The sequence below is a fragment of the Ochotona curzoniae genome, unplaced genomic scaffold (assembly GCF_017591425.1).
Source record: "Ochotona curzoniae isolate NIBS_2020 unplaced genomic scaffold, NIBS_Ocur_1.0 contig_3432, whole genome shotgun sequence".
Classification (NCBI taxonomy): domain Eukaryota; kingdom Metazoa; phylum Chordata; class Mammalia; order Lagomorpha; family Ochotonidae; genus Ochotona; species Ochotona curzoniae.
Window position 1 is genome coordinate 13,275,929 of NW_024465859.1, and position 15,229 is coordinate 13,291,157.

General features: G+C 38.7%; 1 protein-coding gene across 1 annotated transcript in view; it reads left to right on the forward strand.

Annotated features, from left to right (window-relative positions):
* TRIM44 (tripartite motif containing 44) overlaps positions 1-15,229 on the forward strand; it is a 113,962-nt gene that overhangs the window by 56,916 nt on the left and 41,817 nt on the right. Inside the window, exons 3-4 of the mRNA XM_040980111.1 lie at positions 533-772; positions 7,401-7,420. Of these exons, the coding sequence (XP_040836045.1) occupies positions 533-772; positions 7,401-7,420 (260 nt within the window). The remainder of the gene's footprint in view (positions 1-532; positions 773-7,400; positions 7,421-15,229) is intronic.

Genomic DNA, 15,229 nt, shown 5'->3' on the forward strand with positions numbered 1-15,229 from the left:
TACACTTCTATATTATATTCAGAAAATAAAGAATATATGCCAAACCGTTAATAATAGTTGGGCAATGAAAAGAAATTTCATTTTTTAGATAAATATATGAAGATACATTATCAGGCTTATGAAAAATGAAACTTTATGTTTATTAAATTGCAAGAAACTTCAAAATTTTTTGTACCAAAACGAGCTTTTAATTCTATTTTCCATGTGGTTTTCAAAGTGTCTTTATGCATTTATCTTAAAAAGGAGCACAAACACATAAATGTACAGAAACTAGTATAATCCTAAGTGAAAGACGAAAATAAAGGAGAAAGAATTACTTTTTGAACAAAAGCAAAAAATCAGTAGGAAGTTTATCAAAAATATTGGGGAACTGTTGTTAGAAGATAGTCCCACAACTCTAGAATCAGATAGGAACCATGATTTGTATCTCGTAAGGACTGCCTAATGATTTATAGTGAGAATTTCACCTTTTCATTTCTTTGTATGTTTAAGTTAACTCTTTTTTTTTTTTTTTCTTGTGTGTGCTCTTCAGGTAACTCGGGACCAGATGAAGGTGTTTATACAGCAGGAATTTAAGAAGGTTCAGAAGGTTATAGCTGATGAGGAGCAGAAAGCCCTTCATCTGGTGGACATCCAAGAAGCAATGGCCACAGCTCATGTGACTGAGATACTGGCAGACATCCAGTCCCACATGGATAGATTAATGACTCAGATGGCCCAAGCCAAGGAGCAACTCAATACCTCTAATGAATCAGCCGAGCCAAAGGCAGAGGTAAATGAAGATGCCCACTATTATTATGAGCAAGAGACAGACGTGACTGTCACACTTGTTAGTTTTGGAGATGTCCCCTTATCATCTTGAACATGAACGCATCGAAAGCTCAGACTAAGTGTTTGGACAAGTGTGTAAACTAGTGTGGAAATATTGGCCACTAGGGCCTGCATGTGGGAGATTGGTCTATCAAAGGTATTTATCAACTATCACTTAAAGGAGTAGAGTCAGTGGAGAAAGTACTAATCCCAGTTAAGGAGAGGGAAATCAGAGATCAGAGCTGGAGAAGAGGCTAACTGACAGAGCCTAAGCTGTGACATGAGCCTATAAATAAAGTTATCACAGAGATGAGAACAGGGCTAAATTAGAACAAGCCAGGAAATAGAGCATAAAGTGTGCCAGAATGAAAGATCTTTTACTTATTCTGTGAAATAGTGATAGGGTGCCTCAGACTGGTTTATATATGGAGCCAACTGTATAAATTGGGGACAAAACTACTGGATTAACAGTGGCATGTGAGCTAGGGCCTTGTGAGAATTCTCTCCCCTCCTCCTTTCCCCCAAAAAAGTATGAAGAGGAAGAATACAGAAGAATAATTATAATATGTTAGTTCCTATATCATTGTCATTTTGTAACAGAAATGAAAAGGTTTTACACTTACAGGGATATTCACGAACAGCATATTCAGGCATTTAGAATCTGTGACAGAGGGAGGAAGTAGTACCCTTCTGCACTGGAGACCATACGCAGAGCTCTAGCTGCTTCCTCTTAACACTCGTATTAACTAGACCATGTCTCTTCCCTTGGAAGTCAATGTATAGAGCTTTAATTCACTCCTGCGCTGGATTTATGAGTTGGTGCCCCTCATCTACTCTAGATAGATTTGTGGAGACCGAGTATAGTCCTGTCCTGTGATTGGTACAGACCAGAATAGCATGGCAGACACTTTATAAAGTTGACATTTGGCTATAGACCATAAAACTGATCCAAGACCTGCATTCTGAATCTAAACAGACTGACTGCATAATTACGTAGTATATTTAAATAGGAATCAGATTCTTGTGATTCAGGACACAGTCCCAAATTACTCATAACAAGAATGTAGAAAATCCCAACTGTAATAAGAGAAGAACTTTAACGTAAGCTCACTCCAAGGTAACACAGTTACTGGAATTGTCAGGTGAGCATTGAAAACTCACTTTCACAAATATGTCTCATTGGACAATTGTGGGTATTCTGTAAACAAATGAAAAATATAAAATCTAAGCAAGGAAATAGAAATTATAAGAAGGTACAAATAGGGCCTAGCGTGGTGGCCTAGCAGCTAAAGTCCTCACCTTAAACGCGCCAGGATCCCACATGGGCACAGGTTCTAATCCCGGCAGCTCCACTTCCATCCAGCTCCCTGCTTGTGGTCTGGGAAAGCAGCCAAGACGGCCCAATGCTTTGGGACCCTGCACCTGTGTGGGATACCTGGAGGAGGTTCCTGGCTTTTGGCTTTGGATCAGTGTAGCACTGGCTGTTATGGTCACTTGGGGAGTGAATCATTGGACGGAAGATCTTAATCTCTGTCTCTCCACCCCTCTGTATATCTGCCTGTCCAATAAAAATAAATAAATCTTTTTAAAAAATAAGGTACAAATAAAAATTTTAGAACTGGAAAATATATACCAAAACAATAAATTTACTGGTGGAGTTCATTGGGCCTTTGGGGATGAAGGAAAAGATTGGAGAATTGAAAAATAGATTTGATCCAATCTAAGAATTAGGAAAAAATTTGTAAGTAATTTAGCTGATTAAAGTGATAAAGAGAAATGACACGATAACTATGACAATAATTTGAGTGAAACATTATGTCTCCATTTATGTCTGATTTTACATTCTCAGAAATTTTAGATTTAGTTTAAAAAGTCTTTACTGGATTTTGTTATCCCTTGGTGTTTAATCTTTCTGTTGCCATTGAAGCTTTATAAATACAGTTTTTCAGATTTTTTCTGTTAGTATATAAAATACAATTGGATTGTATTTATCCATTTTGTATTTTTTAGTTTTGTCAAGTTTACCTATTGGGTACGATAGGTGTTTAAAAATTCTTTATAACAGTGACTTTTAGGATTTTCTACATTAATAATCATTTTGTCTATAAATAGAGACAGTTTTGCTTTTTTTTTTTTTTTTGTAGCCTGGATGCCTTGTTGCCTAAGGGCAGTGGCTACGATTTCCATTGCAGTGCCAACAGAAATGATAAAAACGGGCGTGCTTGTCTTGTTCACAATCTTAGAGGGAAAGCATTCGGTATATTACTATTAAGCCAGTGCATTTTGTAGATACACCTTATCAGATTGAGGAAACTTTGGTTCATAACATGCTGAGGATTTTTTTTTATCACTTGTGTTGAATATTTTGTTTGTTCTGCATATTTTGAAATCATGTGTTTTTAAAATTATTTTGTTATAACAGTCTGTTGATTAATTTTACACTTTTTTTAAAAAGAGATTTTATTTATTTTTATTCCATCTGCTGATTCACTTCCCAAGTATCCACAAAGGCCGGAGCTGCACCAATCCAAAGCCAAAAGTCCAGATCCTCTTCTGGCTCTTCTGCTCAGATGCAGGCTCCCAAGGCTTTGGGCTGTCCACGACTACTCTCCCAGGCCACAAGCAGGGAGCTGGATGGGAAGCAGAGCCACTGGGACTAGAACCAGTGCCCATGTGGGATTCTGGTGCATGCAAGGCTAGGACTTTAGCCTCTAGGCTACCAACATGCAGAGCCCTAATTTTACACTTTTGAGCTAACTTTGTGTTCATGAAACAAACTCCTGCTTGATCAGTTAGTAATTTGTTAAGAGTTTTTGTGTCGTTTCATGAGCAACACTGGTCTGCAATTTATATTTTTGTGGTGTTAATGTGAGGGTTATTTTTGATTCAGAAACAAATATTTCCTTTTCCCGTGTTCACAAAATCAAGTATTAAAAAGTAGTATATCTTTGTATCATGAACATTTTCATTTTTGTTCAGTTTTGCAAATACTGAGTAGGAATGAGATACTTTTAGAAAAGGTTCAGTCTTGAAATGTGTCTGTATATTTTTTGTCATTCTCATTTTTAGAAAATATGAATTTGCTCTTTGAAGTTGAATGTCACGTTTCTAGCATAAGCCGTATCCATAGTGCACCATTGATTAAGTCCACTTACTTTCTGTCTTTTCATAGTGAAAGGGATGCCATTCACACTAAGCTGAATGCAGGTGCTTAGATTTTTGTAATTTATTTTTAGTACTTTGCATGTTCGATTTTCATCAACATTATTGAATGTGGAAGCATTCAGATTCATTCTCATAAAGGCAATAACTCATGGAAAGCAACTGTTGATCCTCTTGCACTTGTGTTTTGTTAACTGTGTTATTATAATTAAATGTGTGATGGATATAAAGTGGTTTGGTTGTTAGGGAGTAACATTTCCAGTGGTGGAGGCAGAAATGGGAGTTTGCAATGCAGTGACGTCTACCAAGCAGACATATTCAGGATTGCTTGCAAGGAGGGATTTGGGGACATTGCTTAATCTAGTATTTATATAATGAAAGTTGTTGAACAGACATCTGCTTTTAGTAGTCTTCAAATGAGAGTTCACTCATAATGGGAGTAAAAATTAGTCTTTTATCCATGTAGCTATGGAGGACAGGGGAGGATTACCCCAGTCAGACCGTCAGTGAGGAAACATCCAAATAAGGTTTCATCTTAAAAGATGAGACAAATTAGCCATGCTTTCATAATAGAGATATGCATTGCAAGTAGCAGAGTTAGTGTTTGCATATATTTAGTATTACTGCTAACATTAGCAGTCATGAATGTGTCTTGGCTTATCCATAATGTTCATATAATTCATGGGTGTGGGTATGTTTGTTCTTTCATTCATGCCACAGTAAAAGTCACCCCATTCTGCCCCAAGCTTCGTGAGTAACTAATGTTCATGAAAAACACGAATCCATAAGTAACAGGAATGGGTAAAGAGACAACAAAACCTTATGCTTTCTGTCTGAATCGTTCTGTGCTTTCCCCACTGTCCTCTAGAAATCTAATTGAGAATGTGAGAGAAGTGAAATAATTGCTTCTGTTTTTTGAATACCTAATGTAAAACAGTTCCTTGGTGTTCTCGTGTTTTTGTGTTTATTTTAGTACAGATAATGACCCTTTGAAGTAAGAATTAGGGTCTCCATGTCAGATGAGGAGCTGAGCCCTTGGAAAGGTTAGTAAATGGTCAAAAGCTTGATTATTGGAATTAGAGTACTAGAACTTGAGACCATCTGCCTGTAATTCAGAAACCTGTCTCACTATAGCACCAAGATAAGTAATTGTAAGGAGGATTTATTCTGAATCATGGGAGAAAGTTTAAAAACTTCTTCTCCATAAGGTGCTTCTAGATAAGCATGTTTAAACACCCAATGATAATTGAAAAATTGTGTTGAGGCTTAATTGTGTTATTGGTAGTTACGTAATTCAAATTAAATTCAAATTTTATAACTTTTTCTTGCTATGTTATAGTTCTCATGAGACATCTCCATCAATTAAAATGCAAAGAAAGCTTCCACCATCCTTATATCCTCCCTGCACCACTTGCCCCACTTCTCTCTCATTGGATTATAAGTGATAGCACCCTTACAGGATTAAGAAATTCTTAGCAGTCTTCTGAAAATGACCTTCTTGTTCTGCTCAACCTCCAGTGGATAGTCTGATTGAAATTATCTTTCTAGCTGTGAGTGTCCTTTGTATACTGGAACTTGTGACATTTCATTTTTCTTTTTCATATTCTCATGCCCTATGCTACGTTCTGCCCAGTACACATGTAAGCCTTTTGACCTCCTCTAGTTTGACTGAACTCAAGGTTCCTTCAACAATACCATTTATTTTCAACTGTTGCACCGCTTCTCCTGCTGTTCTGTTGACTTTTCCACTTTTCTTTGTCAGCCTAAGAAAATACTACTAACTCCTCAAGCTTTCTTTTCCTTCTGCAGTAGTTTGATTCATAGAACATTGTGTTTATGCCTTTGGTAGAACTCTTAACACATTTATCTATGAGTGGCTAATTCTGTTCACCTGTTTGCTCCTAATTGAGAATTCCAAGAAGATTGAATCATTACCGGTTATTTAACTTGTACCTTTAGTATTTATACATAGTAGCTTCTTAATGAATCACACTGCTGATATTGATAAATATCCTTTATTAAATATATCATACATTGGGCTTGATATTCATAAATATTATTTAATGTTCATACTCATCCTACAGAAAATTGTTAATCTTTTTAAAAATTGTTCGTTCTTATTAGAAAGGTAGATTAGATTTAGGGAGAGAAGGGGACACTGAAAGAAAGATGTCCCATATAGTGGTTTACTTTCCAAATGGTCACAATGGCCGGAACTGAGCTCCAAACGCAGGAGCTAGAAGCCTCTTCTAGGTCTCCCACGCAGGAACAGGGTCCTAAGGCCTTGGGCTTCCTTTATTCCTTTCCAAGGTCATAAGCAGGGAGCTGGTTGGGAAGTGGAGCAGCCACGACTTGAACTGGTGCCCATATGAGATCCTGGCACTTGCAAGGTGAGGGTTTAGCCATTGACTTACTGTGCCATGCCCTACTCCATTTTACAGATTAGGAAATTGTAATCAGAGAGACAAAATAGCTAGAGCAACAAAGCAAGCAAGTAATAGAGATAAGATTTGAACACAGGGTTTTTTTTTTTTTTTTAACTGCAACTGATTTTTCTTTATACCAACAGAAACCATTCATTCATCTTATGTTGAGACCACCCATGAATAGCTAAAGAGGATGTTAAGAGATAGCCTCTCACTAAAAGCATGAGTAAGGTCTTGGGAAAAGCTTGAGAATCATTTGAAAAATCTTACTTGGTCATGGAACGAGACTCAAAGGAATTTGCTGTGATAACTACTGCTAATGTTAGGTTTCAGAGAAACCAGGATCTAGAAAAATAATTCACTGTGTTTGCAGAGTGGATGAGAAAAAAATGGTGTGAATCATCCAGAGTTAGAATGACAATGTTACAGAGGAGACCATGGAGTTCTAGATGAATTCATTACCATGTCCCCAAAGGCGCATAGCTACCAAGTATCAGAGCTTGTCCAAGAACCCCTAGGCCATGAACACAGTTCAGTACCCTTTCCAACGACAGTATGCTACCTATTAAAATTGCTACATTCTGAGAAAAATTACTGGACCAAGGCAAAAATGAGTCTTTGAAGAAAAACAGCTTGATCCCTTTGAAGCCAGTTAGCTTTTGCCCAAGACCTGCTGCTATTTTGGTGCTATGGGTCTATTCAGACCTAAATACTGCAAGCCATACAAATAAAAAGGCAGGGCTGTTATTTAGGCCTCCTGGGTCTACACATTCGCATCTCCGCTTGCCAGGGCAAATTATCAGTTCATCTCTGCAGGGCAGTTTGGACACAGGATGGTAATAACCCTTATCTTAGTCCTTAGATGTATTCTGGTTCATCTTTGTTACAATAAATACATAATCCTTTCTCCAGGTTGAGAGAGGAAAGGGAAAAAAATAAAGAAATCTAAATTGGTCTCTGCCACTGACGATTTCTAATAGTTTCTTTCTCTTTGTCTTTTAGGGTGACGAGGAAGGAGCCAGGTAAGATCGCATTGTTGCTGCTTGTTCATTCTCAGAATTGAAGTGGAGTGATATTTGTGGTCTTTCAATACCCCATGAAATATGAACAATCAAGGAATTGCACAGAAAGTGAATCTACATCTTAAGATAGGGCTTTGAATATCTTATTTTGTATGCCTCCTGTCTGCCTCCCCAACTATGCCATTTCTTCCCTGTAACTTTCAGATAAAGGTAGAATTGAAAGTATACGATGCACTAACTTCGCTTTATTGCTTGCTGCATTCAGAATACTTGGCTAAGAGTAGGTGCTACATTTGAATGGTTAATTAATCTATCAGGTGGACTGATTAGATAAACTTGCACATTGTTCTTTTTTTTAATTGAAATTGGATTGTCTTTTCTTTAATGGGCTCTGGATTCGATATTCTTTATTTCAGACCTATGACATCTTTGTATCAGACCCAAGACACGTGAACAATGCACCCTAGGCTAAAGGCATTGTGACAAAGCTTTGTTTAGGAAAACAAATTGCCTCTGTGCTTCTAATGCAACAGTATTATATACAATCTAAAGTACATTTCACTGCTCCCTGAGCCTTGCAGTAAATAGACTCTGATTAACTTACTTTTCCTGTCATATGGCTGAAACAGTGAGAACAGACCTTAGGAATTGTCGCAGCTCTAGCATCAACATGATCAAGGAGTATTAATATAAAATAAGGTGCAATGCCTGGATGGATGCTGTCCACCACATGGGTTTAAGGACAGTGAAGGCTGAGAGGTCTCAGAAAGGTCTTGGAGGCCAATGCTTCTCAAATTTGAACTTTTGTGGACATGTCCCACCCCCTTTTTCCCAAATGGACAAGTAGAACCTCGATTGTGAAACGAAAAGGTTTTCTTTGATTAAGGTTGGGGGCTATATTCGGTGGTGAATTCTGTTCGTCACAGTAAACCTTTCGAGGGGCTTCTGTAGAGATCTGAGTTTCTCAGAACTCTGTTTGAAAATTCCTAATCTAGTCCCAGTTCTTTACTAAAAGAAGCTAAATTAATTTTGAGTCAAATTATTCATCTTGTTTTTGTGGTCATGTGCTAGAATCACATTGATTAGAATACAAAGACCTTATGAAGAGATTAATTCTCTTCAAAGATAGCGTTCATTGTGGGATACTGGCTTTAGCTTTTAATTGCAAATTCTTTCATGTCATTTTGACAATACAGTGTTGAGATGTGGACTTTGTTTACTAGCAACCAACATGCCAGACTGCCTCTCTTGGGCCAGGTTGCCATGAATGTCAGCAGGCTTCTGACTGAGATTTGACACAGCCTTTTTGTGCAGTGAGCATTTGAAGAACATGTTCCAATTTGGCCAAAACAGGGAGGAGAAATCAAAATTTCTTTTTAACCTTTAAATTCGTATTTGTTGGTTCCATTCAGTTTATTTGTATTTTGAACTACCATTTGGCTGGGTTTATTGCAGTTGATGCTTCAGGGAGGATTGCCTTTGATCTGAAATTCCTCTTGTTTGTAGTATGCATTTTGCCATTTCTATAAGCCAAATAGAATTTTGTTCCAGAATCTTCTGTATTAAATGAGGGTTGATGTGTAAGGGTGGCAAAATGGAAATTTGAATCTGTGCAGGGGCAGTGGATGAGAAAAGAGTTTGAAGATGCTGTTTTGGTTCAGTTTGTGTCTTCTTTGCCAAAATTCTTTCCATGTAACCACTTTCCTGCTATTGATACAAAATTCCAAGGAGAAATGGATTCCAGCCAGTATGCATAGTAGGAGGAGAAAAGAAAGTTGTCCTGTCCTATGGGAATGTTTTGGCCATTTGTCCATCTTCCTTTCTACTAGCTGAAGTTTCCAGAATTTGGTGTTGACTTGTAAGTTGCTTCATAGGAGTTGTAGTAATTTGGGTCATATCACTTCCTTGTCCTGGATTTTATTGTGCAGCTATCTTGTTAATTAACTAAACTAGCTGTAGCTCCCATTTGCTGAATATTTATCATGTCCAAAGTGGGTTTCATATATTCTTAGTTAGCCCTTATATAGAGCTTAGGACGTAGTTTCCATCCTGCCCTCAAGCCTTTCGGACTGTCTGCAGGGAGCCAGCACGCTTCTCTGTGTGTGAGCCTGTGTGAAAGCTGAGAGGATTCACACACAGTCTTCAGAGGATCACTCCAATCTTGTTCTGCTTCTCTGGGAGTTCTTCCTTGCTTTGATGTTGAATTACTGTGTCCTCTGTTTTCTGTAAACTGCTTCTCTGCTCCTCAGCCTCTGTTACTCTGCAGGGCTCGCTCTTTTGAGTAGTCATGCAGTGTCCTCTGAGCATCAGCAGCAGAGATGCTCTCTGGGGAGCAGCAGCCCAGGCTGCAATAGCTGCCCATTGCTTCTTCATCAAGTAACACATGCCTCAAAACTATGATACACAGCCCTGATGGCAGAATCTCAGAGTGGGAAGGAGCCAAAGTCTTAATTGGAGAGTGTCGGTATTAATTGCTATGGTGTCATCATTGGAGAGCCTATCTTTGAAGCCCAGAGTGAGTTTTTTTTTTTTTTTACAAGTAAGAAAAGCAATTTACACTTTTGGCAGCAATTTTCTCTCTTTGCTGTGCTATTATGGGAGATCTTGTGTTTGCACCCTTACATACTAGCTCCTGCTCTACTCCTGCTGGAGCTTACTGAGAAGGAATGTGTATTTGAGAAGTGGCTGTAAGATATGCTTGTGTGAAAGCTCTTGTGATGTAGGAGGAAGTCAGAGAGGAAAAATAGCCTTAAACCCTGGTGCTCAAAAGGAGGCAGAGCAAGATCAGGACTAAACTTTGATTTGCTGTTGAGGTTCTTTGAAAAAAATTTTTTAACTAAAAGGAAAATGAGTTTGTAATAGTAAAAGTTATGGTTGGAACTTGTGTCTGGCTGTTATTCAGGCAAAATGGTCCTGCTGAGATCAGTGTGAATGATGGATGTTGATTCTGTGATCAGACAGCGACCATGTTGTGAAGGATTCAGATCTGAAGGAGATCAGCTGCTCATTTACATTCTTGGTTCTGCCTGGGACCAACTGCATTTGCTAGGCAAGTCATTTAGCCTCCTGTGAACAGTGGCCTCACCCCTCCTGCTCCCATGTCCACCTAGTTTTGAGGACATCGTGTTGAATATGAGGTGGAGGGTCTGATATTGTGGTGCAATGGGTTAAACTTCCTTGTGATGCCAACATCCCGTATGAGCGGTGCTTCCAACCCGCCTGACTGCTAGTGAGCTGGGAAGATAGCCCAAGTGCATGCGCCCCTGCTACCCATTTAGCACTCCCAGATGATGTTTTGGTTCCCGGTTTTGGCCTGACACAGCTATGGCATTGCAGCCATTTTGGGCAGTGTATAAAGGATAGAAAATCTGTTAATCTTGCTCTCTTTTCTCTCTCTCTCTCTGTAATTCAAATAAATGAATTTATACATATTCATGAAGTGTGGAAAGAATCTTATAGATTGTGTAATTTGATAGAATTTTTGAATCTTAATTTTATTTCTTGAAACATTGTTTTATATTTGCCTGCTATATATTCTTTGTTTCCTTGTAAATGAATCGACCATATATTCTTAGAGTGTTTTCTGTTTCTGACTACCTGGGTTGTACAGTAAAAAAAGGACTAGGTCAGCGATACACTTCAGTTTCTTTTGTCCTCTGACTGCAAATTCATGATTTGATGGTTTTGTTATCTCCATTTAAGGAGACCCATCTGGAAGCCCAGGGCCATGACACTAATAGTTGTGATGTGGACTGCAAGTATCAAGGCTACTTATTATAGAGTAGGGTTCCACCATCCAAGTTGGCCTTAGTGCTTGGTATCTTAGGGAGAAGACAGGCTCTTAGTGGTCAGTATCTTTTTAGGGAGACTGAGCTGGGGTTTTTTTTTTTTTTTTGGTCATCCTGATTGTCCCTTACCTTAGCTAGAAGAAGGGGAAGTTATGTTACATGTTATGCTGCCAGTATGTATCAAAAGTAAGCCACCTTACTAAAATAGTTTACTTTTAGGTTTTTCTGTGAGTCACAGTTTTGTGTATGTTGGTGTATTAACCAAAGGACCCACTCAAAGCTAGGAAATTCAGCCGAAGTGCCTCTAGCTTATTGCATCTGCCTCCAGCTAGAAATGCTGACTGGGAATAGCCCATACTTCACTCAGCAGCCTGCTGCCTCTAGCTCTAACACTAAGCTCAGGGGCCCCGGTGTCACCTTGCATGCTCAGTTCCTGCTCTGGTCAACTTTTGTTTGCCATCCAGTACAGTAGTTAATGATGCATATGAGGCTAATCTTATTTCTATATTTGGCCTCAGAGCTTATCAGGATAATGTTTTCTGATAAATGCTCTAGTCCTTAGCACCTCAGAAAGGGAAAATTACAGAGGAATTTTCCACTCATTTATTCAGCAAATGTCTTAGAGGAATATTATATGTGGTAGGCTTAAGATATGTGAAGGTGGCTAAGATTTTGTCCTTGCATCTGTAGATATCAAAGTCTAATTTGGATGAGAGTTGAATAAGACATTTTAATTTCATATTGAAGTGCAGCATAAAAAACACAACAAATTGCTTATTGAGTGGCAGCTGTGTTTAAGCAAATATTTTAAACGTTTGCATGTATGATTTATTTTTCACAATAGCCCTAAAAAGTGCTTGTTAATACACTACCTTCATTAGCCTCTGAAATGAAAAGCTGAGTTGCAATGAGATTATACATTCTTGAGATCAAACAGCTAACAGGTGATGGAGCCAGCATCCCTGCTTTAATACTCTGGCTCTAGAGTGTGAGTTCTTAACCAGTGCACTAAAATGATTCTCTAGAGTAAATATGTCGGATATAGATAAGGATTCAGCTAATTCAAAAGAAAGAAAAAACAGATAGCATTTCTTTTTGACCAAGGAAAGTAAATAGGGCTACTTTCTGCTTTTCCTACTTCCAACTGGAAGGCATGTGAGGGCTGTCTAAGAAGAGAATTCAGCGCATCATGAGGTTCAGGAATGAAAACATACATGCCATGTAGAGAATGGTAACAGCGTGACTGCTCTGGGCAGGAGCTAAGACTAAAACCTGGGTTGAGTACAGCCTGCAAAGAATCTGTTGTTGCCATGTGGAGATGCCAAAGGTTTGAATTATTATTTTGTTGTTGTTGTTAGTATTGTTTTCCATGATTCGATTTTGTTGGTGTAGGGATTCCCCTCTCCACCCTCCCCTTCTTCCCCATTTTCCCCTCACTACCATTTTCCCTACCACCATTTCCCCCTGTATGATTGTAATAGTCTTTCAGCAATAGTCACAAGTCCAGCATTCTGCTATTGGCAATGTGAAAATCTAGTATTCTGTTTTTCAAGATGTATTTAATAGTTTCATTGGGAGTCCTTATATGTGCGAGTAGAGTTGCATATTGCAGCATATTTTCATTATCTGTTACGCTAGTCTCCATTATATGAGACTGTCCATGTTAAGGAAATTCTCTTTTATTAGTACATTGAATATGTCTTTTAATGCAGCTTCTCTTTCAGTGCCTTCAGGAATTCCATAACACTTATGTTCAACCTTTTGATGATGTTTCTTAATTCTTGGATGCTTTTCTTAGCTTTACTCAGTTCCTCTTCCAGCATTCTGTTTCAGTGTTTTTGCATGTGCTGTCTTCCAGTTCTTAAATTCTTTCTTCTGTCTCACTCATTGTATTATTGAGGCTTTCTATTGAGTTTTTAATTTGCTCTTAATTTTGACATTGAAATAGTCTTTTGCCCCTTTGCAGGGAGGCATCGGTAATCTCATTCATTGGGTCTGTGCCTCTTTTGCTGTTGGCCATTGCAACTCATATTAGCCTCTTCTCCTTGAGGCCAAATTTTAAGCCAAGTCACCCAGAGGTCTAGAGGTTGACTCAACTAAACCTCTTCTGTGTCTGGTTCTCTACTTGTTTCACTGTGCCATTTGCTCCATCCAGTTGCATTCCTGAACTCCCATGCTGTGTTTCTGCCACAGCCTCTGAAGCCAGGGATCCTCTCCTGGGTTGCCACTATGTTGTGGCTGCTCTGTTTACTCAGCCTTTCTTCTGCTCATGAGCAGAACCCTGGGTTAGGGAGACACTAGCTTTGACTTTAAATTCGAACTCAGGGCTCTCAGTGGTACCCATCGTTCAGATGTTTTTTTTTCTTTCCTCATCTTGCTGGAAGCTGCTAGCAAGTAAGTCTGGGAGCTAACTGGACCTATTTTAGATGGGATCCATTGGTTGCCAAGTCAGTATCATTTTTCTGGTAGGACCAGTGCAGTGAGTTCTCACCTGGCGCTGCATTTGCAAAACTCAGTTATTCCTCCCCACTCCATCCCATGCCCCACAGGGCCTTTGCCACAGAACTCAGAATGGTACCCAGGGTGGCACTGGTGAGGAGCTGGGCCCTTGACATCTATCTACCCCATCCCTATACCTGTGTGAAAGGGCTCCGCCACTCTGCTTCTGCTCGTGATTGGATAAAACAAATCGGTAGGACCTGCGTTCTACGGCCTGATTCACCTCCTGCATCCTGAGTGATCTCCCTTTCCCACCTGACTGCTGGTGCGGCTCTGAGTGATGCTAGAACGTCTGTTTCCTGCAGCACCATGCGTTGTCTTTGCTGCTTCCCTGTGTCCACAGGTCTTCAGGAATCCCTCTGCTGCCATCCTGCCCACTCATATTCCTGGGATCATGCTCTGTCTGCCTTTCCTCTGCTAATTCCTCTCTGTTCAATTTTTTTTCTAATTTATTTATTTTTTATTTTTAAAAATAATGATTATGTGGTTGATCAGGTTGGGAAAATTGGGTATATTCATTGCTTCCAAATTTGCTATTTCTTTTTGTTGTTCCTGGGGTGAGGGGGGGAAACAAAAGGGATAACCACTCACAACTCTGTTCATTTTTAACCTTTCTTCATCCTATTCTGCCATCTTCATAATCTTGCATTTTTTCTAATTACATTGTATTTGCTGCCTGTGTCATCCGTAGAAAAAAAATGGAATATTATGGATTTCCTCCTCTAATCAGATTTCATGATTTGTTGTGGATAAATTGTTTGCTTTCTTTATACCTCAGTTACCCAGCCACTTACATCTTATTATGCCCAATGGACAAATACGCTGTGATGTACTGAAGTATTTTCCTTTTGGGTTTGCTCTTTCAGATGGAAAACCCACCAATTAAGATAAGTTTGTTTTAAGAGGAAATTAATTGGTTTATGTCCTACTTACTCTGTCTGCTCCTACCTTCTTGTAATTTAGAAGTAAATCTGACAAATAGTTACCTAATTCCTTTTAAGTTAATGGTTGAAAACTATTGAACCAACATTTTTCAAATAGAGTTAAGAGTACAAACGTTTTTTTACATAAAATTAGTAAAAAAAAAATAGGTAAATTGATGTGTACCACATGGTCTCCAAATTATATCCAGTGCTAAAGCATCAAGTTGTAGCCGAGTCTCCTCTTCCTTGTTGGTCTTCAAAGTCATTTTGGACTGATATCAGGCAGAATATATTCAAGGAAGTCACAAATTCCAGTCTGTTTTACAGCTAACTGAATTTAATATTCTTGATTATATATCCCCCACTTTCACATCTTTGTTCACTTTAGAAGAAATCTGCTAGTCTCAAGCATCTTCTTTTTTTAAAGGCAGGCAAGAGGCCAGTAATTCCTTTTTTTCAACACTTCCAAGGGTCTTTCATGTTTCTGGTAAGTTCTTTGTTGCTAAATGGCATTCACCTGTTTTTTGTTTATTAATTTTTTTATTGGAAAGGCAGGTTTATAAAGAGAAGGAGAAACAGAAAAAGATCTTCCATCTGCT